Here is a 27968-nt window from a genome sequence, read left to right as displayed (position 1 = left end):
GATGCGATTACACACTTCTCCCGAGTGACTGTCGTTTCTGTGTGTAGTAAATTCCTCAAACCCAATCCAAATACTCTATTATCGTACTGGATATATTATGTATCATTATAGCACAGATGTATTATTTTTTATTTCCAGCATATTATAATATAACAAAATCTCCTGAAAAATCTGTAGAGTTTGACGCAGATGAGGGAATGCAGATGAATTTTCTCACGTTTGTGCAGAGTCGAAAATTATTATCTCAGCCTCGATTATGCCACTTCCTCTTGGTTATCTGAAAATTGCTCAGGAATAGATTTCCTGATTTTCCCTTCATTTATACCCATTATCCAAGCCCAGTTTATATATATATATATATATATGAAATTCAGAGACAGAATGGTACAAAGTAAGATGGCAAGATTGCCCTTTGCAAAGAAATATGAGTTTGTAATATTTCAAAATTGGATTGTTTCACAAGAAAGAAGACAGTGGAACAGAATGTTTTGTTTGGGGAGGAAAAGCCTTATTCTTTTATTCATTTCCTTGGTGCCTTAGCTATATTCCATTGGAGTGTAATAAACTTCTACCGTTAAGTGTGGTGAAGGGGTTCAGTTAAGACAGTCGATAGAGGATCGAGGGCTGTGGTGTTCAGGTTAGCAGTCATAAGCTTCCTGAGGCTGTTGAGAAGTTACGTGTGATTAGTCTGAATTGAGGTGTGCTGAAATTGTAAAATACACACCAGACTTCCAATGACTCAGGACCCTAGAATATAAAGGATCCCATTAATCATTTTCATATTAATTACACATTGAAATGGTAATATTTTTGATCTGTTGGGTTAAATGCAATTTATGAAAATTAATTTCATATTTTTAAAAAGATTTTATTTATTTACTTGAGGTGGGTAGAGGGAGAAGGAGTACAAACAGGGGGAGTGGGAGAGGGAGAAGCAGGCTCCCCGCTGAGCAGGGAGCCCGATGCGGGGCTCGATCCCAGGACTTGGGATCATGAACTGAGCCGAAGGCAGAGGCTTAACTGACTGAGCCACCCAGGTGCCCCTTTATATTTTTTTGTATTTTAGAAAACTGTAGCTACTAGAAAACACAGAATTTTGCACAATGTTTCTGTGGCTTGCATTATGTTTCTGTTGGATGGGGATAGCGTTGCTGCTCTGAGTGTGATCTTTGGACCAACCATGTTGGCATCCTCCCAGGAGCTTGGTAGAAATGCAGGATCTCAGGCCCCCTTTCCACAGTCACTGAAACAGAATTTTCTTTTTAGCAAGATTTCTGGAGGATTTACGTACACAATCCAGTTGGAGAAACACTGCCCTAGTGGAGAGAAGTTTCCAAAAGGCCAGAAGTCTTTCACTCCCAATAAATAATTACTTCCCTTTGGGATAAGTGGTAGTTCCTTGAAGAGAGGTACTTGGTCTAGAACCCCTTGGCATCCCCAGTGTTTGATAAACAAAAGATACTCAATAAATGTTGAATAAAAGAATGGGGGCATCATCCTGCCTATTACTTGATGGGTGGAAACTTTCACAGTAGTCGCAGGAAGTGAAAGAAGCAGATGGTGATCCCTACTGAGGGCTAGTCATTTACATTGATCTGTGCTCTTACAGCATCGTTTTGGTGTGTGAAACGCAGAACAGCATGTGATTGTTACATGTGAGGAACCTAGCTGGCCTCTCTGTCTGGTCTTCACAGACGTCATGCTGACTGTGGCGTGGACAGGTGTCTTCAGGGGAGCAAAAGTACAGATTGGATCCTGGTACTGCCCTCCTCGAAGCCTCCATGATTTCCCGTGACAAGCACAGCCTTTCTCTGTAAGACACGCATCGTGGGGCTCTTCCACTTTGCATTCTCTGTTCCAGCCCTGCTTAAGGCTGTATTGGGAACCGGCTGAGTTTCCTCCTTCCGGGGGGTCCATTCTTAGATGTCAGCCCCTCAGAGAGCCTTCTCTGGATCATCCTTTCTAAAATGATGACTCCGCCCCTCTTCTGGATCCTCTGTTGCTTCCCCTCTGATGTTTCTTTATTTTTTCCATAGAACTGAACATGGCATTATTGTTTGCCTTCCCCACAGGAAGGCAAGGTTCTGACAGCTAGGACTTCAACTCTCCCTGCTGCGGCGCCAGTCCCCATTACAGTGCCTCCTGAGGCACTCTTAAGAGCTCAATAAATCCTTGTTGAATGAATGAAGGAATGAATTTGGGGGGGAGACCCAGTGAATTAATATGTTGTGGCACCGTTGGGCACAGAAGGGTTAATTATAGGCGATAATTACAGTGAATTACTCCCATCTAGTCACCAAACATCTTCTGGAAAGCCCCAATGTACACAGCTTTAGGAAGCAAGAAACAAGGCTCAGGAACTAGAGGGAAGAGCTCGGGCAGCAGTGCAGAGCCGTGGGAGGGACAGGACACTCTGGTTCGGGAAACAGCACACAGCAGAGGGAAGACTGTTTGATTCAGGAATGATGGGAAGCAAGACCAGACAATCCAGCTGAGGCCAGCAGCTGGGGCATTCACTGAGGGCTCTGTGAGGAGTGTCAACTCTAGCACCATTCATTATATGGGAGGTGATGCAGTCAGATTTGGGTTTTCCATGTGTTTGTAGATCACTGGGGCTTCTGTGGGGCTAGAGCAGTTGCTGAGGAGGAGGTGGGCTGTTTGTGGCAAAGAAGCAAGAGGGACGAGTGATGGAGAGAGGAGGAATGAGCGAGGGTGAGGCCTCAGAGGTCCCGGCATGATGGGGAGGACTCCTCGTCCTTAACACTTCCCAGCAATGCTGTATGTTGTTCTTAGAATTTGTGAGAAGTTTAAGAAAGTCCAGAAGAAGATTCATGGGCTGCCAGTGGCAAGATGGCGACCTTCCTCCGGTCAGTTTCTGTAGCTCATCAGTGTGAAGAGCCTATGGTCCATGGCTTCCTTTACTTCCGTGAGACTCCTCCATGGGGCACGCTCCCCCGACCCTGGTCAGTGCAGGCGTCACATGTCTCCTTGGTGATAATGAAGAAACATCCAACAGAAGCCAGGGCTTTTAGGGCTCTGTGTCAGGCATTTGGGGGTATGAAGGTCACACCTCGGGCTTTGAAGGCAGGGCTCAAAGCGAGAAGGGGCAAGATTTGAGGCCACTTCTTGCCACTGGAGGAAACTGCAGTCTGGTCTGATGGCCTGTGGGCCGGAAGACCGCAGCTGGGGAGTTCGTACAGGAGGCCTCATGAGTGGGCAGACCCCGCTCCTCTGGGAAGGATCGTGCCCCATGCTTGGGGCCAGCAAGAGAGATCCAGCCCAACTTGGCCGTTCTGAAGTGGATTGTTAGCAGTGATTACCTTCTCTCTTTTCTTGTGCTGCCGTCTGACTTCTGACCACTTCGCCACTTATCAGCGCTTGCATCTGAATATTGGAAAAAGTGAGAAAAGAGATGAAGCTTCATGTAATTTTGTTTCTTGTTAGGAGCTCTATTAACATGATACAGGAGAACATAATAGAACCAAAGGGGATTGAAACCCTTGGCTAAAACGTTTTATTTTTATCTACCATATTTCAGTTGCCATTGATAATCACTGAATTCAGTGCTGTGAAGACTTAAGAAAGCCTTGCTTTATAGGTCAGGAACTGTGATTTCAAAAGGGTTTAATTTTCCCAAATCCATTTAATCAGTCCGAGCCAGAAGCTGGTTGCCTGGTTCATAATTTGTGTGATACTTGATTGCCCTCAGTGTATCATCACGCATTGTCTCGATAGGATTCATTTCAGCCTTCCTCTTAAGTACACACACAGAATAATACATGGTCAAATGAAAAGAACATTGGATCTTGATTCAAAGCACCCCAGGTTTTTTTTTTTGTTTGTTTTGTTTTTTGTGTTTTTGTGTGTGTGTGTGTGTGTGTGTGTGTGTGTGTGTGTATTTCCTTTTCTCCTTCTTGGCTTTATAAACAAGAAGAGAATAATACCTGTCTTTGCTTCCCAGATTTACTGTGAGGACCGAAGAAGTAATAGAGGGGAAAGTAGCTTCCCAACTGCAGAGTTCTATAGCAGTGCCATCTGTGTGTTTGCCTATAATCTCACACTTAAAAAGCCCCAATTGTGTATTAATCTGTCAGAGAGCCAGCAGTTATGGTAACATTGAATGAAATGAAAGGGTTCTTCTGGTTCATATTGTTGAAGAAATTCAAAGAAATTAGAAATGTATGAGGAATAAATGATACAAGCTTTGGCGAGAAGGAAGAGGTTAGGATAGGCCATCTGCTAGTTTTAGCACGATCAACCGAAATGTGCCCACCCCCCCCAAAAAGAATATAACACAGTTCAAGAACCTGAAAATTCCAACGAAAACATTCTCCTTTCTTTTGGAAATCGTGTAAAGAGAGTGTATGTAGCAGAAAACAAAAACAGGCATTCCTACTTCTGCAAAACGAGAAGACAAACTTCTCAGTACTTGTAGGACTGCAGGATGCTGGTGGAGGGAACATGGAAAGCAATAGAAAACAGAGTTCAGCATCCGGAGTGTCACATTCCTACACTCAGCAAAAATACTTTTCAGAACTGAAGACGAGGTGGATTTGTTTTCAGGCAAGGGAAGAAACCACAGAAAGGGAGAGTACTCAATTCTAGCAGACCCAAACTTCTTAGAAGCAACACTAACAGATGATTTTTCAAGCAGAAGAAGAATGAATCCTCAATGCCAGCAAGAGTGAAGAGTAATTAAAAAGGGCAAATATTTCATTTGATTGAAATTAACACCATGTAAATGTTTTGTGAATTCTAAGACTTATAATGGAAATTAAAATAAAGTAATTATATCGTATTGTGATAAAGCAAAGATGCATATTATAATCTCTAAGGTGGGGCGCCTGGGTGGCTCAGAGGGTATAATCTCTAAGGTAACTAATTAAAGAATTAAAGACATATAAGTACCACACTAATAGTGAAGAAAAAAGGACCAATGTGGAAAAACTATGCAGTTAATCCAACTGAAGACAAGATAGGACAGAAAATAGATAATATGATAGTTAAGGTGAATGGAGAAGAAATAATAAAATTATAGTGTTAAACCCACATATATCATTCATTTCATCACGTGTAAAAAGAGTAAATACTCCACTTAAAAATAAAATAATGTGGGGCGCCTGGGTGGCTCAGTGGGTTAAGCCGCTGCCTTCGGCTCAGGTCATGATCTCAGGGTCCTGGGATCGAGTCCCGCGTCGGGCTCTCTGCTCAGCAGGGAGCCTGCTTCCCTCTCTCTCTGCCTGCCTGCCTCTCCATCTACTTGTGATTTCTCTCTGTCAAATAAATAAATAAAATCCTTTAAAAAAATAAAATAATGTTACAGTGAATAAAATACAGATATCCAACTGTACCGTACTTCCAAGAAATAAACACCTAATGAAAAATTACAGAAAGTCTGAAGGTAAAGGGATGAGAAAAGATACACATTGTAAATACTAGCCAGAAGAAGTCTAGTCTGTGTGAATACCTTGACAAATGAGAGCTAAGGCAAAATGTTTTAACGGAAATAGGAGGACACCTTATAACAATGAAAAAAATTCAGTTAGGGCAACAAAGCAACTCTAAATCTAGGATCAGTTAATAGCATAGCTTTAAAATAATTAACAACATTTCAAGGAAAAATGGATAATCTGAAGTATCTTTGGAAACTTGTTACATACCTCTTTCAGGAGCTCCTAGAATTAGGAGACATAATATCAAGCAAGAATAAAGAAAATAGGAACTAATACTACTAACTTGATATAATTGGTGTATGTGGAACATGGCACTCAACATTTTTTTAAATATAGAGATATTTATCAAACCTTATCATATGTTGAGCTAACGATCTAGGTATCATTTCAAGTTCTTTATAAATGAACAAAAATATGAAAGGCAAAGAAAGTGGAAGGAAGGATAAATAAAAATTAGAGGGCAAAATTAAAGAGAAAATGGCTGTAAAATAGTTTTTGGGAAAAAACTAAAATGTTATGCCCTTTATGAGAATGATTAAGGAAAAAAACCCTCTGTATCAGAAATAAAGATAAGAGATCATCACTAGAGATTCTTATATATAAGAAGAGGTATTTAAAAAACAACTTTATGTTGACAAATTAGAAAATACAGTTTTCCATGCAAAATTACAGAAAAGTATAATTACCAAATGGGCATAAGAAGAAATAGAAAATCTGAACAGTTGGATTACACAATTTGAATATGTTTTAAAGTAATTTGGAGGGGGGTGCCTGGGTGGCTCAGTGGGTTAAAGCCTCTGCCTTTGGATCAGGTCATGATCCTGGGGTCCTGGGATTAAGCCCGCATCTGGCTCTCTGCTCAGCGGGGAGCCTGCTTCCTCCCTCTCTCTCTCTCTGCCTGCCTCTCTGCCTACTAGTGATCTCTATCTGTCAAATAAATAAATAAAATAAAATAAATAATTGGGAGGTCTGGGTGGCTCAGTAGGTTGAGCATATGATTCTTGATTTTGGCTCAGGTCATGAGTTCAGGGTCCTGAGATTGAGCCTTGAGTCTGGCTCTAAGCTGACTAGGGAGTCTGCTTCTCTCCTTCCACCCCTCCCTTCATGTGTGAGCTCTGTCTCTCTAAAATAAGTAAATAAATCTTTAAGAACAAAATAAAGTAAGTTAGATTTGTGATTATAGAAATTGGGTCATTATTAAAATCTTCTGAAAAAGAAAATTCTAGGCTTACCTGACTTCCCTAAGAAATTTTACCATAAAATTTAAAGAAGAAGTATTTCCAATCTTCAAAAATCTTACACAGAAAAGAAAAAGAGGCAGTGCTTTCCAACTCTTCATAAGCTTGATAACTAAGCCTGACAAGGACATTACAAGAAAAGAAAGTCCTTACAGGTCATCTCTCTCATGGGACATAGATGCAAAAATTCTAAAGAAATAACCAATCCAGGATTACATTAAAAGATAATATAATCAAATTGATTATATTTCAGGAATGTCAGGTTGATAACACCACCCAGTTGAAAAAAAAAAAAAAAAAAGCCTTAAGGTTTGGAGAGGAAAAATGAAACTGTTGTTTTCTGCAGAAGATAAGCTTGAATATGTAGGAAATGCTAAAGGATCTTATGGGAGGGAAAATGTGAATCTCAACCTTTACATCATATCGTAATCCAAAATTAACTTGAAACACCTTATGTAATTGATCTGAATGTTAAACTTAGACTAACTCTTGCAGAAGAAAATTATTGTCACATTGCGTTCGGCAAAGATTCCTTAGTGAAACACAAAATATCCAAATTACAAAAGAAAAAGAGTGCATACATTTGCCTTTATCAAATAAGAAACTTTTGTGCCTTAAAATACATAGTTTAGAAAACAAAAAGGTAAGCCAAAGACTTGGAGTAGTATTGACTGAACATATATCTGCCAGAGAATTGCATTTAGAAGATCTCAAGAACCTGTCCCACTCAATAATAAGACAACCTGATTTTAAAATGGGCAAAAGATCTGAACAGGTACTTAAGAAGGTATGGAAATGACCAAAAACAACACAAAGTTCTAACATCATTAGTAATCAGGGAAATGCAAATTGAAATAACAATTAGATGCTACTGTCTCCCCATGAGAATGGCTAAATTAAAAAGCCTGACAGTGTTCAGGGTTGATCAACCGGAGGATCAGCTGGAACTCTCAGACATTGCTGGTGGGCATGCAAAATGGTCTGCGTTCTTTGCGAAACAGTTTGGCAGCCCCTTGTAATAACCTACTCTCCTATTATCCTTACTGTAGGATGCACAAATTCTATAGTCAGGAATTCACTCCAAAGGAAGATGTGTATGCAAATTATAACAGCTTTGTTCGTAATAGCCTTAAACTGGAAATAACTCAAATATTAAACCAATGTTTGATTGATTATATTGAGCTGATAAACCAGTGGTGGCACATCTATTGCTTTGTGGCACACGGGAATATGAGTCAGTGGCCAAAAGGAACAGATTATTGATGCATTCATACAACAACGTGGAGGATTCTCACAAACATTATGCTAAGTGAAAGAAGCCAGACAGGAAGCTTATACGCTGTATGAATCAATTCTTATGAAATTCCAGAGAAGACAACGCTATTGAGATGAAAAGCAGATCACTGGTTGCTGTAGGCTAGGGATGGGGAGGGAGTTGCCAGCAAAACAGAATGAGGGGGATTTTTGTGATGGTAATAATGCTCTATATTATGATCGTAGTGGTTTTACAGCACTGAATCCATTTGTCAAAATTCACTGAATTGTAAAATTAAAATTGGTGAAATTTATTGAATATAAATTACACTATAAATAACGCTAATTTAAAAAGAGATGGAACACATGGTGCAGAAAATGTATATAGTGGGCCACCTTTGGTGGGAAACAGTATATTCTATAATGTATAAAAATTTCCCCCCACACCTATTTTCAGATTTTCTTTTTTCAGAATCTTCTTTCATTGACAGTTTTTCCCATATCTGTTTCCTTGCTCCTTCCTTACTCCCTTGGCCTTAATTAAATTTTTCTTAAAGATTTTACTTATTTATTTGCGAGAGAGAGAGAGAGAGAGAGAGAGAGAACAGTGAGCATGAGCGTGGGGAGGGGTAGAGGCAAAGAGAGAGAGAAGCAGGACTCCCCCTGCCGCCAAGCGTGGACCCCTGACTCAGGGCTCCATTCCAGGGCACTGAGATCATGACCTGAGCCAAAGTCAGACACCTAACTGATTTAGCCACCCAGGCACCCCAATCAAGATGTTTTTATCCACTCTCCCAAAGTTAAGGCAAAGGTAGTCTTCCTTAACTTTGAAAATCAGTCTCCTCTTTTGGCTATTTCTCCCACCACTCACCCCCAGTATCTGAGTCTTTAGCTCCCGTGAGACTTGCTGTTTGGTCATACCCCTGCATGAGGATTTTCCATGGGGCCTTCACAACTTGCAAGATGGTTTCCAGTCTCCTTAGCATTGGTTCCAAAGGTCTGCAGACACAGATGCAAACCACTTCGTGGCTTTACTCCCATTTTCCCTTCCGTATAGCTTCAGACTGTAACCACATCAAACCACTTTGCTCTTTCTCAGGCATTAGGTGCTCTATGACGTTGTTATTTTGCAAATGCATCTACTTAGCCTTTTTCTGTCACCTTCTTCCTTTCTTTACTTCATCTGGAAAACTCCCACTCAATCTGGACAAACCAGATCCAATGTTACCTCTTCTGTGAAAATCCATTTCTTGCCTCTTTCTCCTCTGCGGTTTACTATTTGAAAATATTTTGCCTTTGGAAAAATTGACATATGCTTATTATTTTCTGAAGAGGAGAACATTCTAGGTAGGGATATAGAGGACATAAAAATTATTTAAATGACCTCCACCCACAATGTGTCCTATATATAGATACCTTTAAGAGAATGTGACAGCTACATAAAAATGGGATCCACTATGATGTAGCTCTCTTGCCTGTATTTTGTCAGTTATCATAGTGCCCCAGATATCTTCTAGTGTCAACAGAAATATCCAGGTGCCATTTTAACACTTGCCTTGCACTCTGTTTATGAATCCTTCCCTTAGCTAGATTTTACGGGGGCACATTTAAGTTATTTCCAGTTGCTCACTTCTTTATAAATAACATTGTGATGAGACTTCCACGATGCTTTGAAAATGTCTTGAGAAATGTCCCTGATCCCACTGGATCCTGATCATCTGTGTGCCTCTCTTTCCCACCAGACTATGATTAGTTCCCTGAGGGCAGAAACCGCTATTTCCCTCCAATTTCCACAGTCTTCCAGAGTGCCAGTAGGAATTTAATATAGATTATTGAAAGAAAAAAGGAAAAACTGGATGGATGTTTATGGAGTTGGGTACACACGTGTATCATCACATATGTCTTCAATTCTGACTCAGTTTTTCACTGGCCGCGAGCCTGCTATCTCTTAGGCATTATATAATTCCCTCCTTGATTCTAACCTCTTTTTACAGATGTTCTTACCACTGACATAAATTCAATAGTGAGCTTTAAGAATTAGCCTATTGCCAAACCATGACTCCCCCATAGATTTTGGTGACCTCCGGAATAGATTTTATAAATTGCAGAGAAAAAAAAAATGCAGATGCCTGATCCTCTTTGCCCTACCCTAAGCAGAAATGAGTTTTTAAAACCGAAATTGTCAATAAAAAGAAAAAAAACACATGTATGTGTGTCGCATACTCTTTGCAGCTGTTGTCTCTTAGGGGTTCTCTAGAACATCATTTGCGGCTGCCACTGAATGGTCTCCTAAGTTTACTCACCAGTACAACTGTAAAATTGTCTTAAATCACAGAAGAGAGGAAAATTAACTGGAAATGGCTAACATGCTGCTTATGTCTTCATGAGAATCCACAGTTTTCCCTGTTTGCTCCATTATCGTGCTCCGAGCAGCCTGCTAGGTCTTGTGGTATATTACAATACAGCACGTTATCAATCTGATTCTTGGAAGGAAAGGCACACTGTGGGTATCTCTTTGCAAGGGCTCTGTTCGCTTTATGGTCTGATGCATTGAATTGTACTGGGGAACAGGCAGTGGGAGCCAAGTGTCCTGGACAATGAGGGTGTTCAGTTGGTATTGGAAATTTACAAGAGCTTAAGCTATTTTTTATTTCTTCTTGCTGGGCTGGGAGTACTTACCATTGTTGTTCCATATGCTGTAAATGAACTTGGTTCAAAGACCACAAAGAGAGTGGTATGGAATTATAGAACTGAAAATAGTCTGCTGATTTGGTACGAATTCATCAAGCCTCTTTCTTAACAAGCTTTTTATCGGAGTGCCAATATGACTTGCTTTGGAGAGAGTGAGACGTGATTGTGAGCAAATGATGGAGGGGGCACATTGGCCTTCAGTTAGGTTCTGCTCTGCTCAGCTAGCTAACTGTATATCTCTTTTCCTCCTCAATATGCTTATTTAGTAAGCTTCAGTTAGCAAATCATTAGTCTTACCTGCAAGATGACCAATCTATTTCTCGATTTCGTCAGAAACTTCCATGACTCATTCTGTAGAAAATGGTGGGGCTGGAATGTGACCTCTGGAATTACGGCTCCAAAAGTCGTTCTGTACTCAACAGGCCATACTGTCTCTGATTCAGCAAATACATGACCTGCAGTAATGTCAAAATGATTTTATGAAACATGGCCTTTCACATGTCTTTCTCCTGCTGAAAAACCATCATGGACTCTCTCCTCCTCCTCCTCCTCCTTCTTCTTCTTTTTTTTTTTTTTTTAAGATTTTTTTTATTTATTTGACAGAAAGAGATCCCAAGTAGACAGAGAGGCGGGCAGAGAGAGAGGAGGAAGCAGGCTTCCTGCTGAGCAGAGAGCCCTATGTGGGGCTCAATCCCAGGATCCTGAGATCATGACCTGAGCCAAAGGCAGAGGCTTTGACCCGCTGAGCCACCCAGGCACCCCACCTTCTTTTTATTTTCTTTTTAAGATTTTATTTATCCATTTATTTGAGAGAGACAGAGAGAGAGTGCGAGCACACACCTATGAGTTGGGGGAGGGGCTGAGGAAGAGAGAGGATCTCAAGTAGACTCCATGCTGAGACCATCTTGGCTTGATGTCATGTCCTGAGATCATGACCTGAATTGAAACCAAGAGGTGGACACTTAACCAACTGAGCCACCTAGGCACTCCTGGACTCTCTACTTAAACTAGTGGCTCTCAACTCTCTTCCTTGCTGGGACATGCATATCAAATATTCTCACGAAGGCTCTCCCTTTTTCCTCCCAAATCCAGAAAGCACACGAGACTGCATGCCATTCAGCGTAACATTATTAGGAGCACTTGGGTGGCTCAGTCAGTTAAGCATCTGAATTTGGGTCAGGTCATGATCTCAGGGTCCTGGGATCAAGCCTCGCATCGGGCTCTCTGCTCAATGAGGACTCTCTTTGTCCCTCTATCTCTTCCCCTGCTTGTGCTCTCTCTTACATAAATAAATAACATCTTAAAACCACCAAAAGCCCAAAGTAACAATGTTATCAGGATGACTTCAAACCTGATCTTATGTAAATCAGACTTTGGTACTTTGTATACACTTCTGTTAGCTCACTTGCAGTGATTTGCTTGTGTGTTTGTCACTGTTGGCAAAGGCTATGGCCTCTTACAGAACAAGGACTATAATTTATTCAGCTTTTATATCCCAAGGCTTCTGTAGTTCCTGGAATATGCTCAAGACACCTGCTTAGGGAAAAACAACCAAATATTATCTCCAATAGATAAATGATCTATAATGGGCTGACGTGACTGCTCCCACCATAGTCAGTAAAAATGTACCCATCTCTGCTCTTCGAACTGAGATCTCAGAGGTTGTTGACAGATAGTGGTTTTTTTTTTTTTTTTTTGCCTAAATGGATGATAATAATTCACTAGTACCTGTTCTTTAGCTCTGTTATTGAAAGTTGTTCAATTTTATTTATTTATTTATTTATTTATTTATTTATTTATTTATTGCATGGAATTAAAGACACAGTTTATTTCCTCAAAAAGGCTACAGCTTAAGGGAAGAAAAGGCATATTTAGCTCACGGTGATTTGAGTGAGTGGAAATAAATGACTAGTTTATTTTATTTATTTATTTTTAAAAAATATTTATTTATTTATTTGACAGAGATCACAAGTAGGCAGAGAGGCAGGCAGAGAGAGGGGGGGGGAAGCAGGTTCCCTGCCCAGCAGAGAGCCCAATTTGGGGCTCAATCCCAGGACCCTGGGATCATGACCTGAGCCAAAGGCAGAGGTTGTAACCCACTGAGCCACCCAGGTGCCCCAAGAAATGACTATTTTAACTTTTAGGCTGCTTGATGGCTGGGGTATTTATATTTGGCAAATGCTTAGTTCTTGTCCCTCAGGTGGGTTTAGGAGCCATAAGGAATTGGGTGAGGATACAAAAGGAAAAGAGAGTCAGAAAACACACACACACACACACACACACACACACACAATCAAGGAGTTAGAGCAGATGTGGTTAACTTCTGGTATGATGCCACATATTCCCCCCTCCTTCCCCAAGTGTATAGAGGACAGACACTATTAATCAAAACACACTTTTCACCTGAGCCAGGATGTGGTCTTAGAATACATCTCAACATTACAATGGTCCAGATGTTTTCTATCAACAAGAAAGAAAGACAAGCCCGTCTTTGGGCTTTTTGTCTATGCAGTCTCCATAAGGTCTCTTCAGATCGTGTATGTTCCCTGTGATTGGGCAAAGAGTGTTTTTTTTTTTTTTTTTTTTTTTTTTTTTGCATGATTGAGATGCCAGGTGCTTCACTGTTGTCAAATCTTTTTCAATATTTGAGTTCAGTGTCCTACAGACATAAAGTTCCCAGCACAAGTGCTGCCCTTGAATCCCATTTCTACTGGGGAATGAGAAGGGCCATCTTACCCACAGACCTCATAACTGAGGTGGGAGAAACTAACCTGTAGCGAATGCCAAGCAATATGCCATGTGCCTTACTGACATCTTTTTGTTTCTCTAACACCCACACAAGATCAGTATCACTGTCCCCATTTTACAGATGAGATACTTACCTTGCAGAAATCAAATTACTCACCTAAGATCTTACGGCTGCTAAGTATGAAGATAAGATTCAATTTCAGATCTGTGACATACAGCATCATGCTATTGGAATCTGGAGAGTTAATTGTTCCTTTGGTAGTCTTGATAAAATCGGCTTCTTGGCTTCTTTTCATGGCGCTAAGTACTTCTGCTTTTGATAAAGCCTTGAGCTTTCACTTTATACTTTCTCGAGTCTTGCAGACTGTAGAGGCAAATGGAAAATGGATCAGTGTAGATCAGATACATATGGGAAACGGTCAGCCTATTTTGGACTTCATGCCGGTCAGGAGTTAGTCTGGCCCCTGGGAGATGATCTTGTTGGAAATGGAGAGTGGACTTAGGTTTACGTTTCTCCTGTTCCTCTCTCCACAGGGCAGCGTCCCTACCAGCTGATCACTGCCCGAGTGCATCCAGGAGAGAGCAACGCCAGCTGGGTAATGAAGGGGGCCCTGGAGTTCCTGGTCAGCAGTGACCCTGTGGCTAGACTCCTACGGGAAAACTTCATTTTCAAGATCATCCCCATGCTCAATCCAGACGGTGTCATCAATGGCAAGTACGTCAGGTGCTCAGCTCAACTGGGTCCTCATTTACGTCACCATTGGAATGCATTGTGTCGCTCAGTGGGTGTCACTCAAGAGACCTTGGTACTGTGGCAGGAATAAATTTTGGGGGCCGTCTGGTCTGTTAACGGGTACAAATAACAACGTGCTCTCCAAACACCCTGAGGTCATGTCAGGTTTTTGTTTTTGTTTTGTTTTGTTTTGCCTTGAATTCAAGGGCATAGGTTCAATTAACTCCAGAGGGGTCCTTAGAAATAATCTGGTGTAATAGTCTTTTTCTTTTTTTAGAGGAGAATATCAGTATCTGTGATAATCAAGTGATTGCCCAGGTCATATGGTGGGTTAGTGACTAAGTCAGAGCTCAAACTCTGATTTCTTTACAGTTAAGACCTGTGCTTTCATTTCCTTACTAATATTTACTGCAGGGGCATCTTTATTCTGAGTTTTATTTTATTGGATTCTGGATACAGTGCCAAGAAGGGTGTCACTGTATGCAAATGGAATGGCTGGCATGGAATGGCTAGAGGGTCAGGGCTGGTGGAAGGAGACATGGAAGCGGTGGGTGGTGCTTCTCCCCACTGCGTTCCCACACGCCTTCAGAACACAGGAAGGGAATGAGGAAGTCCAGTGTCCTAGGAGGTCTGTTGGAAGACGTCAGCATTTTTAGATGCTGTGAGCCGAAGCGCAGAACCAGAGCAGGTCCCCGAGGTGATGTGGCCCGAGGATGGAGCTGGTAGGATTAACTTTCACAAATTCTCAATCCCTGTGGAAAGAAGACTCGAGCCTCTTCCTGTGGTCCTTGAGGATTCTTCTCACTAGGGGAATAGACACAGTAACAAAATAGAGCGTAAGATGCATTAAAAAATGAAAGAAAAATAATTTCAGAGGCTATTATGGGAAATAATTTACGGTTTAAAAAGTCAGTATTAAAGAAGCAAAGCACAAGTTTAGAAGACGAAGAAACGAGGGCAATAGCAAAAGGTGAAGCGAGATAAAACGAGAACTGCTAAAAAATATACAAAAGAAAACCAAAATTTCAAAGAGATAAAATTTAAAATGGCTTCAACTGAACAAGAGACCCTTTTAAGAAAGATAAAATAGTAATTAATTTCTTTAAGGAAAAAAACGAAATACACGTCAAACAGCTGAGAATAGACTAGCTTCAAAGGATAAGCACAAAAAAGAATCCTGATCAGTTAAAAAATTTAGAAATGTAAAGTATCATGATAAAATAGAAAAAGAGGAGCAGAGTACATTCCAAATGATAAAATATGCTAAACTATGCCAAAATGCAAGCAAGTCAAAGCTATAGACTTTAAAAATAAAATTTCAGTATATACAGCAAAAGAATAAAAAAGGCAAAGAAGTAAAGGATTCGTGTGTTCTAGCAAGTCTCCTCGTTTTTGGTGGAGGTTCTTGATGGGCAGAGAGTAGGGTCCTTTGTCTTTGCCAGTGGTCACTGGTTGGTCTTCAAGCACATGGGAGGAGTAGGAGGCCAGGCCCCTCCGTCAGGAGCATTAATTAAGCCTCTGGCAGCAATTAGCCCTCTGAGACATCCAGCTGGACAAGGCTCTAGAGCGGTGTTCCCTCCTGGTCCAGTGGAACTCGGTGGGCCCCCGCCGTGTGCTATTGGCTCTGGAGATCAGGTCTAGGACATTAACGAGTGACTTCTGCCTGCTTGAGGTGCCCAAGATTTCACTAGCAAGCTCTGTCAGCCTAAATGGATGGAAAACAGCTCTGCAAGCCATCTTGAGGGACAGGATCCCGTTTCAGCATGTTCTCATCCAAGTTGGCTCTTTTCTGAAGTCTCTCTTTCCATTGAATTGTCCGGGGGCTGGTAGAGAATGGAAAGTGTACTAGGTTTAGAGTCATAACTCCTGTGTGTAATCTGGCTCTTCCCCCGACCAACTCAGTTTTCTCTTCTGTTGGAAGAGTAAGGGAACATGCTCCCTATTGACCTGTCTGGGAAAATGTCTCTTAAGCCCATGGCAAATTCAGGCTCAAGGATAAATATTGTAGTTTTTTCCATTACAGCTGGTCACACCTAGACATCAGGGGCTTGGTCCAGGTCTTTGGTTGAAAGGTTAATGTGGTCTCAGTCACGGAGCATCCTCCTGGCCTGGACACAGTCATTTTCAGCTCACAGCTGGTTGTTTTGGACTACCTAATGGCAGGCCAGCTCCTTCTTAGTGACACTGCCATTCATCATCATTACCATTATTTATTATGACTAAAATTACCCTTTTTTTTATATTGCATCTTTCATCATGGAGCTCAAAGCACATCATAGATTATTTGGATCACTCAAACAATTTTGGGTGAAAGGGACTTGGAAACCATAGTGTTATTGTACTGATCGGAAATCCACAAGTCACAGCACACCAATTTCAAAAGACACAAGACTACAATGGACACACAGCAGCTCACAGTTAAAGCCTTAAAAGTCTCAGCTCATGAACCCTTCTTAGAGCCTAGCAGACGTGTGGCTCTTCTAACTTCTACTTGAACTTTCTCTGTGACTGACATTGCATTTTAGGGCATGACCATTCCGTTGTACGTAACTGGATGGATATGTATTTCTCTGTGCTCTGATCTTTGCCCTATGAACTTCAAACATTTTGTGCAGTCTTACCTTGGGGTGCCCCACAGAGGAAATCGAATCCCCCTTTTACATGCCTTAACTTCCCTGTGGGAAGTCCGCTCTGAGTTTAATATAGTTTACCTAAATGTTGCTTATGTGATAGTGTTTCTGATGAAGATCAGTTCGCTGATTTTCTTTGGATGCATTTTTACTACTAGGCTTCTTAAAGCCTAGTGAACTGCCTTGTGTGTGGTCTGAATGACAGAGAAGCAAATTTTGCATAAAGACTGGAGAGCCTAAACCCAAGCATGGTACTTAACTTACTGGACTCTACTCTTCTTTCAAAATACTTCACGGACCCCCGTGGGGTTTGCAAGAATGTGTAAAAGTAGAATAGTTTCCTTTTGTGGTGATGGTAATAGAGCCTCTGAGAATGGCTGAGAGGTTTTGATAATAGTGGTCAGAGAGACAAAGCCAGGATTTTCTAGCAAAAATTTAGTGGGTCTTGCCAAGCCAAAGATCTCTTAGCAACACATGTCTATAGCAGGAAAACAAACTATAAAGATGGGTTCCCAAAGAAACAATCTACCATCTTGCTAACTTCTAACTTCTACTTGAACTTGCTGGCCTGGTTGTTTATATGGAATTGGGCTGAGTTCTAAGGAATCCAGGAGGATCATTGACTCTTGTCATTCTTTGCTGCCTGGGATAAAAACCAAGGGGTCAACAAATTGGGTCAGGGTGGAAGTGACAATGGTGGCTTGTTCAGGGTCTGAAGTGGGGAGAAGGCAGATGATTGCAGAACATGCAAAAGGTTGGCATGGCATGTAAGAGAAGGGGTTGAAGAGATCTAGCATGGTTTCCAATTTTTGGACTTTTGTTGTTGGGTAGAATGTAGTGACAAAATAATTTTTATGAAGTCAACACAGCCCAACGTTTTATTCACAGGAGAATCGGAGTATATTGATTCTTAGGATACATACAACTCTACAAACTCGATTTTCTTCTTCCAAGGCCATCGTGGAGTGAAACAACAATAAAGAGCAGAGGGCATACTCTGAGTAAACACACCAAGGTATTAAGAAGTAATAGCTGAATGCTCTAGGGGAAACAAATGAAACTGTAAAAATCAGATAAAAAATCTTGACAATTTAAACTATCTGGGACCATTTAAAGTTAGTGCCAATATTCCTTTACTCCACTGTGGGTTGTAAAGGCTTTATTTTACTACAATAAGAGAACTCACAGACTTTATATAAAAAAAAAATCATTCAGCGACTTTTATGGGCCAAGAAAGAACCTGTTTGTTTGTTTTTACATAGATTTTCTTATGTAATTGTACCTATGGCCCCAAAATGCAGGTCTTCCATCTAATACCTAGATACAAAATCTTGAGGACACAGGGGTGAAATCTTGGGTCCAGTTTAAAAACCTCATGTTACAGAGGCAAACCAGAACTTCTGTCTCTGCTATACCACTTTTATGTAAGGATTTAAGGGCATTAGAATTTTTTTAAAAAGTGTTCTAGCTAGGAGGGTTCATGTGTATCATTTAGTCCTGGTCCTTCAAATGTTAAGGAAACTGAAATCAGAGAGGTAAAAATTAGTTACCCAGATTAGAAAATTAGTTCAAAGCAGAAATGGCATGAGAAATTGTCTGAATAATTGAACTACCTGCACATAAACACACCTGTGCCCAAGGTTACGTGGCCAGCTTGTGACAGAGCTGGGGTGTGAACCCACTCTGTCTAGCTCCAAAGCCCAGGTGCATTTTGGTCTACCAGCCCTTCCCACCCTTGGCTGGAGATGCAAATAGAGCTTCAGCACTGTTCACAGCTACTACCATCAGGTGGTCTCTGAAATTAGTCTTATAGGCTTGGACCTTCATATCCAGTGTGCCTGGGACAAACCAACACACAGCTCTGTAATTTGGGCCTGGGATGAATGAATCAGTTCATTGTCAGTTTTCCTTCATGGGATCTGAATTTCCAGCTTGGCTTTGGCCTTGATGCTGTCTTGTCCTGCCAGCCTTCTCCACTGGAGAATATGCCCTTTCTTGTTGCTGCCAGTTTTTGGCTATAGGCAACACCCAGCTAATTTTGAGGGTTTTTTTTGTTTTGTTTTGTTTTGGTCATGGAACTTGCATTCCCCTGCCCACTCCATAGTGTATTTTAATTCAGCTGAGTCTTCAGGATCCCAAAGGGCTGATGATTATCCTTCTTGGGGGGACTTCAGCTTGGGCAGGGCCATGTCCATTCCCTCCTGTTCTGTTATGCTTAGGGCTTCCCTCTGATATGACCTCAACTCTCACTTTTTAATGTATTTCACATCTCTTCAATATACTAGCATAGAGCAGTGGTTGCGTCTCAGACTTTTGGATCTCATGGAGCAGTTACATTTGAAAAAAAAAATGGGCCATAGGAAGTACGTAATTTTATTATTACTATCTTTTTCAATTTGCACGAGTAAGAATGGAAGATATGCTCTGAGCTCCCTGGTAACAGACCAGTGAGAAATCCCACATGGGATGTTGCTGGGGTTACCTCCCCACCTGCAGGTGATCGCACGAGTGGCCTTGAGGTCTGTGTGCCGGGTCTTCAGATCATGGTGTATCAAGGCAGCCTTGCTCTTGGTGCTGTGATACATTGCGCTAGTGTGTCCGTGAACATCCCTGTCAGCGGGAGTAGTATCGTCATTGACTGCCTTGCTTTTTCCTGTTGTTAAGCATTCCCTGGAACAAGAAAACAGGTCCTGGAACAAGAAAAGATGCCTGAAAAATGGGTCTTTAAGAAAAATAGATAATTCCCCTGGGCTTGCAATTGGTGAAACTCTGGTCTCAACCAGAGGTCATAGAGGAAAGATGGCATGTACCATTTGGAGGAAGCCAAAAGAAGCAATCAGTCCCTTAAGTGGCTACTTGAGAATGAAAACAGCTACACCAATAATCAGTTCCAAATTTCCTGTGAGTAGTCCTCTTCTGTTCCATGATTTAGTAAAGTGTTAATCAGCCTTTTCATCTTGTTTGAGCTGTGCTACGGAGACTGAAAGAAAGTACCTATGCCCAAGACTGGGGGTGGGGATAAGTGGCCATCATGCTTAGAGAAGAAATTCCTAAGGGAACAGTGAAGAAGAAATATAATAGTTATGCTTTCAGAGTTATGCTCAGAAAATTAGGAGAGCAAAAAAAAAATAGCTTTATTTTTTTTCTAATTATAAAAATGATCCACGGTACAGCAAGAGGGTAGATGTTTCTAAAGATGAGATTTGGTTCACACTGGTGGCAGACATCTAAAAGCTCAAAAAGGGATGCCAAAGAAGCCAAGAGACTGATAATTGCAGAAGCAGGTCCCACCTGCCAGGGTGAGGGAAGGAGGGGGAAGTGATGGAGGGACCGGACCCCAGGGGCCGGGGGGACGCCATGTAGATCTAGTTTGGTATTTCGAACGCTGAGAAAGACGTCTGACCTGGCCAGGGCCTCAGTGGCCCAGGGGACACAGATGAGAGGGTGGAAGAGTGTGGAGTGACCTGTGTCTGAATGCCAAGGGGACGTATCTGCCCCCTGCTGTCCCCTGTGAGGGCGTCTCGCAGCCCAAGAGGCAGGGCTTGAACCAGATGCCAGCTGCTGCTCTGGTCTCATTAACTGGACTGGAGAGCAGAGACGGCGTCCTTTGCTGTCTTCCCCTGCCTTCTTCCCTCCCTCAAGTGCCTGCTGTTGGCAGAACCTACCAGGAGGCCGACTGGCAAGGGAGTCTGAGCAGGGTAATTTGCAGTTTTAGCTGCCCTGTGGCGGGCCAGAGCGCTCAGAGGTGGCTGGTGAGAAGCGCACACGAAGCACCCATTAGCTGAGCTCCCGACATGCCCTAGCCTCGGGCTGATTACTGTCTACATGTGACTTCTTTGTTTTCAAAAAATAAAATGGTTTCGTTTATGGTTTCCAGTGGGGGGAGGCATCATTACTGTAGAAAATTCCAGCGTAGAGAAGAAGCTGAGGGAAGAAATTAAAAAGCACCCAAACTCAGGGCTGCTGCATTGCGTGACTCCAAGGGACATTGTTCACATTATAATCTATGGTAATTACATAGCGCTTCTAGGGTTTGGTAACATGGAGGCCCTTCCCGAATCAGGCTGTCCAGACGTAAATGCTAATGTCAAGTTGGAGAACATTCATTAGCCATTTTTTTGTAAGCTGACAACTCCGGGAATGTCAGCTGTTTCTTTAAATATATTTCTGTCTTAAGTAAGATCATATATTTTGTAGTAGAGTTTATAAACGAACATCTTCCTGTGGCAAAGAATACAAATAGCATTATTAGTTTTTAAAATGGCTATGTCATAGTATTGACATAATTAATTTTAAACAATTCTCCATTATAAACAGGAGACAGGGGAATATTCTTGTTATTCTCTTGGTGAAATCCTATGGCTGTTTTCTTAAGATAAATTCTCAAGTCTGTTGAGTTGATGCTATGCATATTTTATATTTGAGACATTATTACCAGATTATTTAGAAAAATGTGTAGATAGAGATTCCTACCACCAGTGGGTGAAAGTGCCTGTTCCCCATACCCTTGTCAATACTACATTGTATCAATCCTTTTAATTTGGGGGGGTCAATCTGATAAAATTAAAGTATGATTTTAATTTTAATTTTTATACTTAGGAAAAAATTACTCCCACTTTGCAGGTGAAGAGAACACTGAGGCAAAAGATGAGATGACATACACAGGGTCAGCAGCGTATCTGATATTTCAGAGTCCGGGATTAAATTCAGGTTGGCCTGGTTGCAAAGCTCGTGTTCTTCCCACTTGGCTGTGAGCTCTGCTCACGTCCACAGTTCGAGGCAGTCATCTGGGTGACTTACCTCTTGAGTGTTTTTAACATAGAGCCTGGGAGGTAGTAAATGCCTCAGAGATGTTTGTTAACTCTAACCTGGGGTGCACCTCACCTTGCTAAAGTGTTTTAAGGTGTGGACTTCACATAGATCATTGTAGACCAGAGCAAGGGCTCTAAAAAGCTTTGGGCCACTTCTGTGAGAAATGAACTGTTGGATATATATTTAGTTAGATATTAGTACTGAGGTGCTGGTGTACTGCCCATAGTGTTTTATTATAGGCTAGATTGCAAGGGGGGATTTGTATCCTACCCCTTTGAGGGGTAGGTTCCTGTTGAAGCTGTGGGCACCAAAATTACTTGGTCTTCTTTTCTTCTCTTTGTCTTAATCATCATTCAGTGTCTTGAACAACAACTGAGCACACACTGGGGAGCCTGGTTGATTGTCCAGGCAGTCTCCAAAAACCTAGGGTTTAATAAGTATGGGGCCTCTGGACCCTCCCTAGGGTATATACCCTTAGGTGGGAGTGACTCATTCCTTTATGGACTCACTGTCCATATTTGGCTTCCAAAACATTGACTTTTCCATGTGCCTGTGGCTGAGTTCTGCAGTGTTTCCTGCAAAGCGAGGGTAGTAGAGTAGGGATCCTTGGTCCAGGAGAGAAGTAAGGGTGGAGAAAGGCAGGGGGGACCAGTAAAGGCAGAGGGATGCTAGCTGTCCCATGGACACCCTCCCAGTAGGTCTGACTGTCTCTCTTCCTCAGCACGGTGCTGTGTCCCCTTCTCTGAGGGCTTGGATGGCCACAAGCTAAAGAGGGTGTCAGGACAAAGGTCTCCATGCTGTGTGGCGTCTGGGAAGCTGAGTGACAGAGTCCCCGTGGTCTGCCCAAATGATGCTGGTGGTCACGATGCAATGCCAGGAGGGGATGTGAGCGTATTCCTCTCCTTAAAACTCTCATTCCAGAGTTTCAACTCCAAATTCTCCCTCCAGCTAGGCCAGGGGAATGTGAAGTTTCTGCCGTGGAATCTCCCTGTGGAATGTTTGCTAGCCAGAGATCATATTTCTGAGCTAGTAAAGCTTAGCCTGTGCTAGTCATACACTGTGTTACTGTGGAGCCCCGCGGCCCTTCCTGGAAGCTGACAGAGGAACGTTAACTTGCAGTCACGTACTTTTCAAATTTAGACCGTTTTGCCAGTTTGCGCTGCTTGTAACAGAGCAGAATGATCAGTGGTTGGCTATTTTGGCTCTAGTTGTGTTTAGGAAAATTAAAATGTTCTGGACACAATTGGCAATTTGGATGGAAATATCAGTGTGGGCCTGGTTCTAGCAGGTTTGTGTGTCTCTGTGTAAAGGATCTCTGGGGAGAGATGGGCAAAGAGCATTTAATCTCTTTCTCTTTGCTTTACTTTGCTTATATTTGAAAACAGGGAAAAATGTTATTTTGATCAGGAGGGGATTATTTGGTCTGAGGAACTATAATTTTCTTCCTTTACTTCCTGACTTCACTAGAAACAAGGAGGTCTCAGTCCGTTTTGGATGCTAAGATAGTCTCCTGGAGGGGCACTTGGGTGGTTCAGTCATTAACTGTCTTCAGCTCACATCATGATCCCAGGGTCCTGGGCTTGAGCCCTGCATCAGGCTCCCTGCTCGGCAGGAAGCCTGCTTCTCCCCCTCTCACTCCCCTGGCTTACATTCCCTTTCTCACTATCTCTGTCAAATAAATAAATAAAATCTTTTAAAAAAATAAAAAAAGATATTCTCCTAGATACAGAAAGGAACACTTATAGGAATATTTTAATCTCACCAATTTTTTTTTACAACTTTATAAAATGAAGTTACACATTTAAGTTTTTTTTTTTTTTTTTTTTGAAGTTGCAGAAGTGACTTTTTGCCTTGAATTCTTCCCTTGCAAATCTGTCAGTAATTCTGAAATCATGGTCTACTGGGATTTTGTGCGACATCCAAGATTTTCCTTCTAGGATGTGGAAGGGGGAGAGGGATCCATGAAGAACACGGCATTTGGCACAGTTGTGCAGAGCTCTGGACATACAGCACAGAGCAGTGCGGACCTAGAGATCGCTGAGGGTCCTGGTTCTAGAGGGAAATGTGGCATACAAAATCTTGCAGATGAACTTGTTCATAGAGATCAACATGAAAATTATTTGCTCTGGGAATGCTTAAGGTCCTGCTGCTAAGTCATTTGCATAGTGTTCAATGATGCATGGTGCTAGGGCCAGGGCGTTGTGGGAGAGCTTTCCCAAGGGCTTCCTTGCCCACACCCGTTCCTACATACAGAGGGGAGTCAGGAGCTTGAGTACTCCATTTGCCTTTCTCAGACATTGCGGTTCTGAACAAATATTACTATTTATTATTCCTAAATTTAGGGTTATTAATTATATCAGCATAAACCTAATTTATGCCATCATAAACAGCAATAATAAATGCTGCCAAATGCTAATACCCAGCTCTTGCCAACTGTGCCTGTAGTTGATGGGCTTCCACCCCCCCCCACTTCCCAGAAGCATTAAATTAAAAATGATTCAATGTTGCAGAATCATTGATCAAGTTGGGGCTGAGGCTCTTGGGGAAATGTGCTTGTTTGTTAAATGCTGTGCTCCCTCATTGGCTGGGCCTCTTCGGATCTCTGTCTGCCCTCTGGTGTTTCTGTATTCCTTCCCCGGAGGAAGAAATGGGACCGGGATGCAGGCCGGGAGGGAGGTAGACAAACATCCATTCTTCCTTCTCAGTTTCCCCTTCAGACTTCTCTCTTCCCAGTGTCCCTTGCCTGACACTTTCTTTCAACATACACTTAGAAGTCTTTATAAAGCAATCCCTTGGGGATAATACAGATGTATTATTTCTCAATTCCCATCACATCTACCGTGTACTTAGTGATGTATGTTCCATGCTCCCTGAAACACATGAGAGTCTCTATCTGGAGAATAGGAGGCACAGCTGTGACTAGCCCCCCCCCCCGCCTCTAATACTGTGTGTACTGTTCCTTCTGCCATTTACTCTTGGGGTGCTCTGCTTTGGGGAAGTAAGAGGAGATCCAATCCCCTTGTTATCAGATCTTAATAAGATCTCACTGCCTTTCTCAAAGGAAACGATTTGTGCTTTTCCTGGTTTTGCTGACTTTCTTTATTTTGCTTCATCTGGGATGATTGTGATCATGATTCAGTATAAGGAATTCCTCCTGGGCAATCAGAAGGCCCAGGCTTTGGTCAGGGTTAGCCTCTTTCCACCCATGTGGCTTTGGACAAATCACTTAACCTCTGCACTCTTATTTCTTCAACTTACTAAGAGGTCAGTAAGCCCTAACCATGGTGCCTCCCTTGATTAGTGTCACGATCAAATACGTAGTACTTGAAACTGTCTGAAAATACAAAAGTAAAGGTCCCTCCGGTTGTATTCTGATGCTTGGATTTCATGTGAGCCATGCAAAGCTCTTCTCAGTAGTTGAGACAAATAGGCTTAATGATTTCCTACTTCCATTTTTCAGTTTCTCAAAGAGATCCAAGATAAGATATGGCAGTGGGATAGAAATTCTGCAGAGGGAGGGACAAGGTCAAAGATGAAAAAGGTGAAAAAGACTTCTTTATTTTATACATAATATATATAACTTATCATACTATATAGTATATATAATATTCATCTTAATATAATATATGTATTTTAAATATATAATATTTTACTAAAGCTTTGCTTGTCCTTGTGATTGTGATTTTAAAATTATGGAGAAGGTGTAGGACTGAATAAATTTTATAAAATATATAGCAGTAGAGAAAGCTTGGAATTGGAAGAATCCAGCCAGTGCCTTTTCCCCTCCTCATGCTTACTCTTTTTTTTAAGATTTATATATTTATTCCAGAGAGAGAAAGAGTGGGCATGAGTCAGGGGAAGGGCAGAGGGAACAAATCCTCAAACAGACTCCGCAGATGATCTCAGAATCCTCTGTGCCTGGATGGGGGGCTCAGACTCACTACCCATGAGATCATGACCTGATCTGAAACCAAGAGTAAGCTGCCTAAGCAGCTGAGCCACCCAGGCTCCCCTCCTCATGCTCGCCCTTTAAATAGATCTAGTTGTCCCATTGGAATGGACGAAAGCCTGGCTTCTTGCCTTTTAGAAGCCTGCCTACAGTCAGCTTCAGGACATCTCACATAGTGTTTCAGGGTATCTGTCATGAACAGTGTTTGTGGTTGGTGGGACGGGTCTTCTCAGCCTGCAGAGAGACTGCCTGGTGTACCTAGCCTGGGTATCACAGCCTTATGGCCCCCCGCCCCCATCTATCCCTGGGAGCCCTGATTCCTAGGAAAGTGCGCCCCATCAGGAACCAGAAGGAATTGCACCTGTCAGGCTGCCCTGGGGAACAGTCTGGGGCCACAGGCTCTCCAGTTCTGGGTCCTTCTGCCTTCAGGCCCTCGTTTATAAACAGGAAAGTCGGACGACGCATCGCATTAGCCTTGGCAATGTGGAGCCACCCTCCCTGGCCCGACTTCCATGGTGTCTTTTCCTCAGTTATTTATCTCTCTGAGCCACCTAGCCCTTCTGAATTATTAGCCTTCTTCTTCATTGCCCTGCTTCCTTCTTGCAAATATGCTCCTATACATCTTCACTCCGTAGGAAACACTTTCTTTTCTATTTACAGCTTCTCCCTGCTCCCCACCCTTCCCCCTGGCCCAATAACGGCCAAGGAGATAAATAAGAAACATAACTCTTTTTGGCTATTGTTTTTTTTCTTACTCTGCACGGTAATATATATAATAACAAGAAAACAAATCTTATTACTAAAGTAATTACAATAAATAAAAAATAACTGAGAGTGAGGCCTAAGGAAGGGGCACATCAGGGGAGTGATTGCGACAGGATTTTAAAAATTTAATTTACTAGTGCCAGTCTCACTGCTCTGTGGATGCCTCCCTTAGGAGATTGTGTCTAATTAGAGAGGGTTGTTATTGCTCTTTGGATACATACCCACCCCTGGTTGACTTATACGTGGGCCTTTAAAGGCAGATTCTGGCCCGAGGAATCCCTTGAGAAATTCCCTTGTCAGCAGCCCCATGCTGGGAACAGCACCATTTAGCATGTTATGGTTGTATCATCATCAAAGCTTGGGATTGCAAAGAATTGCTTGGCTTGCTTCCCCGTGACTGTAGATAATCTTCCCCTTAACCATCCAAACAGATGGGTATCCCCCCTGACATTTGTGAATCCGAGTAGAGGTCGCTGTGAATCCCTTTGTCAAATAGGCTGGTGCTGACCAGTTCTTAGAGCTCAAATGCTTCTCCGTGTAGTCAATCTAATTTTATCTGCAAGTGATTTCTGCCCATTTGTTCTTGCGTGGTCCGCAGTAGAGATGGGAACGGTTGTTTTTCTTCATTAAGTCGGACTATCATTCTGTTTATGAGAGCCATCTTTCTGAGTCCTTTTGAAAAGCTCCTTATTTGAGTTTCACTTCTCTTTAACCTGAAGCATGTATGGTTCACAGTTAGTCTCAACATGTGGCATTTTTTAACGATAATGTAATCGTCCCTGGGTGGTTTTCAAGTCTGGCTTGAATGTGGAAGGCAGACTGGGCAGGGGTAGGACAGCCTAGCCAGGCTTCTCGGCAACATGGCGGCGTCCTCCCAAGCCCAGGCACACTTACTGATGCATTATGGGTGGCCGTGCTCTCCTCGCTTACTCTGGCCGATTGGTCTTAGTCATCCACACACCTGAAATCTGGGACAAATGCACAGTGTACTTATTCTTATTTATTTATTTTTTTATGTCATTCCACCTCCTCTCCTGACTATCACCATCACCACAATGTCCCATGTCCATGATCACAACTGACATCAGTGACAAGAAAATGGCCGGTATTGCTGAGTGCGTAACATGTGCTTGAAAAGGTGTAACATTTCACACCCACCGCCTCTGTTAGTCCTCACGACAGCTCTGTGGTATGTACTAATGTGACTTCACTCAGGAGGAAACTCATATTTTCAGGGCAAAATAAATGTCTCAGTGATGTAGGAAAGACATTAGCGTTCAAAGCCAGTGGCCAAGAAAGAATTCTTGAGATGTCTTTGGTGCAAAAATGTGGTTTTATTAAAGCACAGGGATGGGACCCCTGGACAGAAAGAGCTGCACTGGGGTCAATGGAGTGGCCCATTATGTACTTCCAAGTTGGGAGGCAGTTAGGGAGAGCCTAAGTCTCTAAGGAATTTTGGAAACAAGGGATGTGGAGGGGACTAGCTATTGTTGGGGAAAAGGTCTTTTAATACTGTCTAATAAAATCTTAGTCATGAGACCCTTCAGATGTATATCAGTGGGCCATATGCTTGGGGGATGATGGACAACACTTATCTTGGGGGTTTAGAGATAAAGGGAATTTCCAAAGGAATTTTTTTATGTTAGAGTAGGTTTACAGGATCCTGGGGTGGGGAGAGTGGGCTGTCAGGCTAAG

General features: G+C 42.2%; 1 protein-coding gene across 1 annotated transcript in view; it reads left to right on the top strand.

The window, feature by feature from the left end:
* Positions 1–27968, top strand: part of AGBL1 (AGBL carboxypeptidase 1) — a 727538-nt gene that overhangs the window by 262621 nt on the left and 436949 nt on the right. The window contains exon 18 of the mRNA XM_004774140.2: positions 13919–14099. Coding sequence (XP_004774197.2) covers positions 13919–14099 — 181 coding nt within the window. The remainder of the gene's footprint in view (positions 1–13918; positions 14100–27968) is intronic.

This window comes from Mustela putorius, unplaced genomic scaffold (assembly GCF_011764305.1).
Source record: "Mustela putorius furo isolate JIRA1106 unplaced genomic scaffold, ASM1176430v1.1 tig00003875_pilon_pilon_pilon, whole genome shotgun sequence".
Classification (NCBI taxonomy): Eukaryota; Metazoa; Chordata; class Mammalia; order Carnivora; family Mustelidae; genus Mustela; species Mustela putorius.
This window is presented reverse-complemented; position numbering and strand designations above follow the sequence as displayed.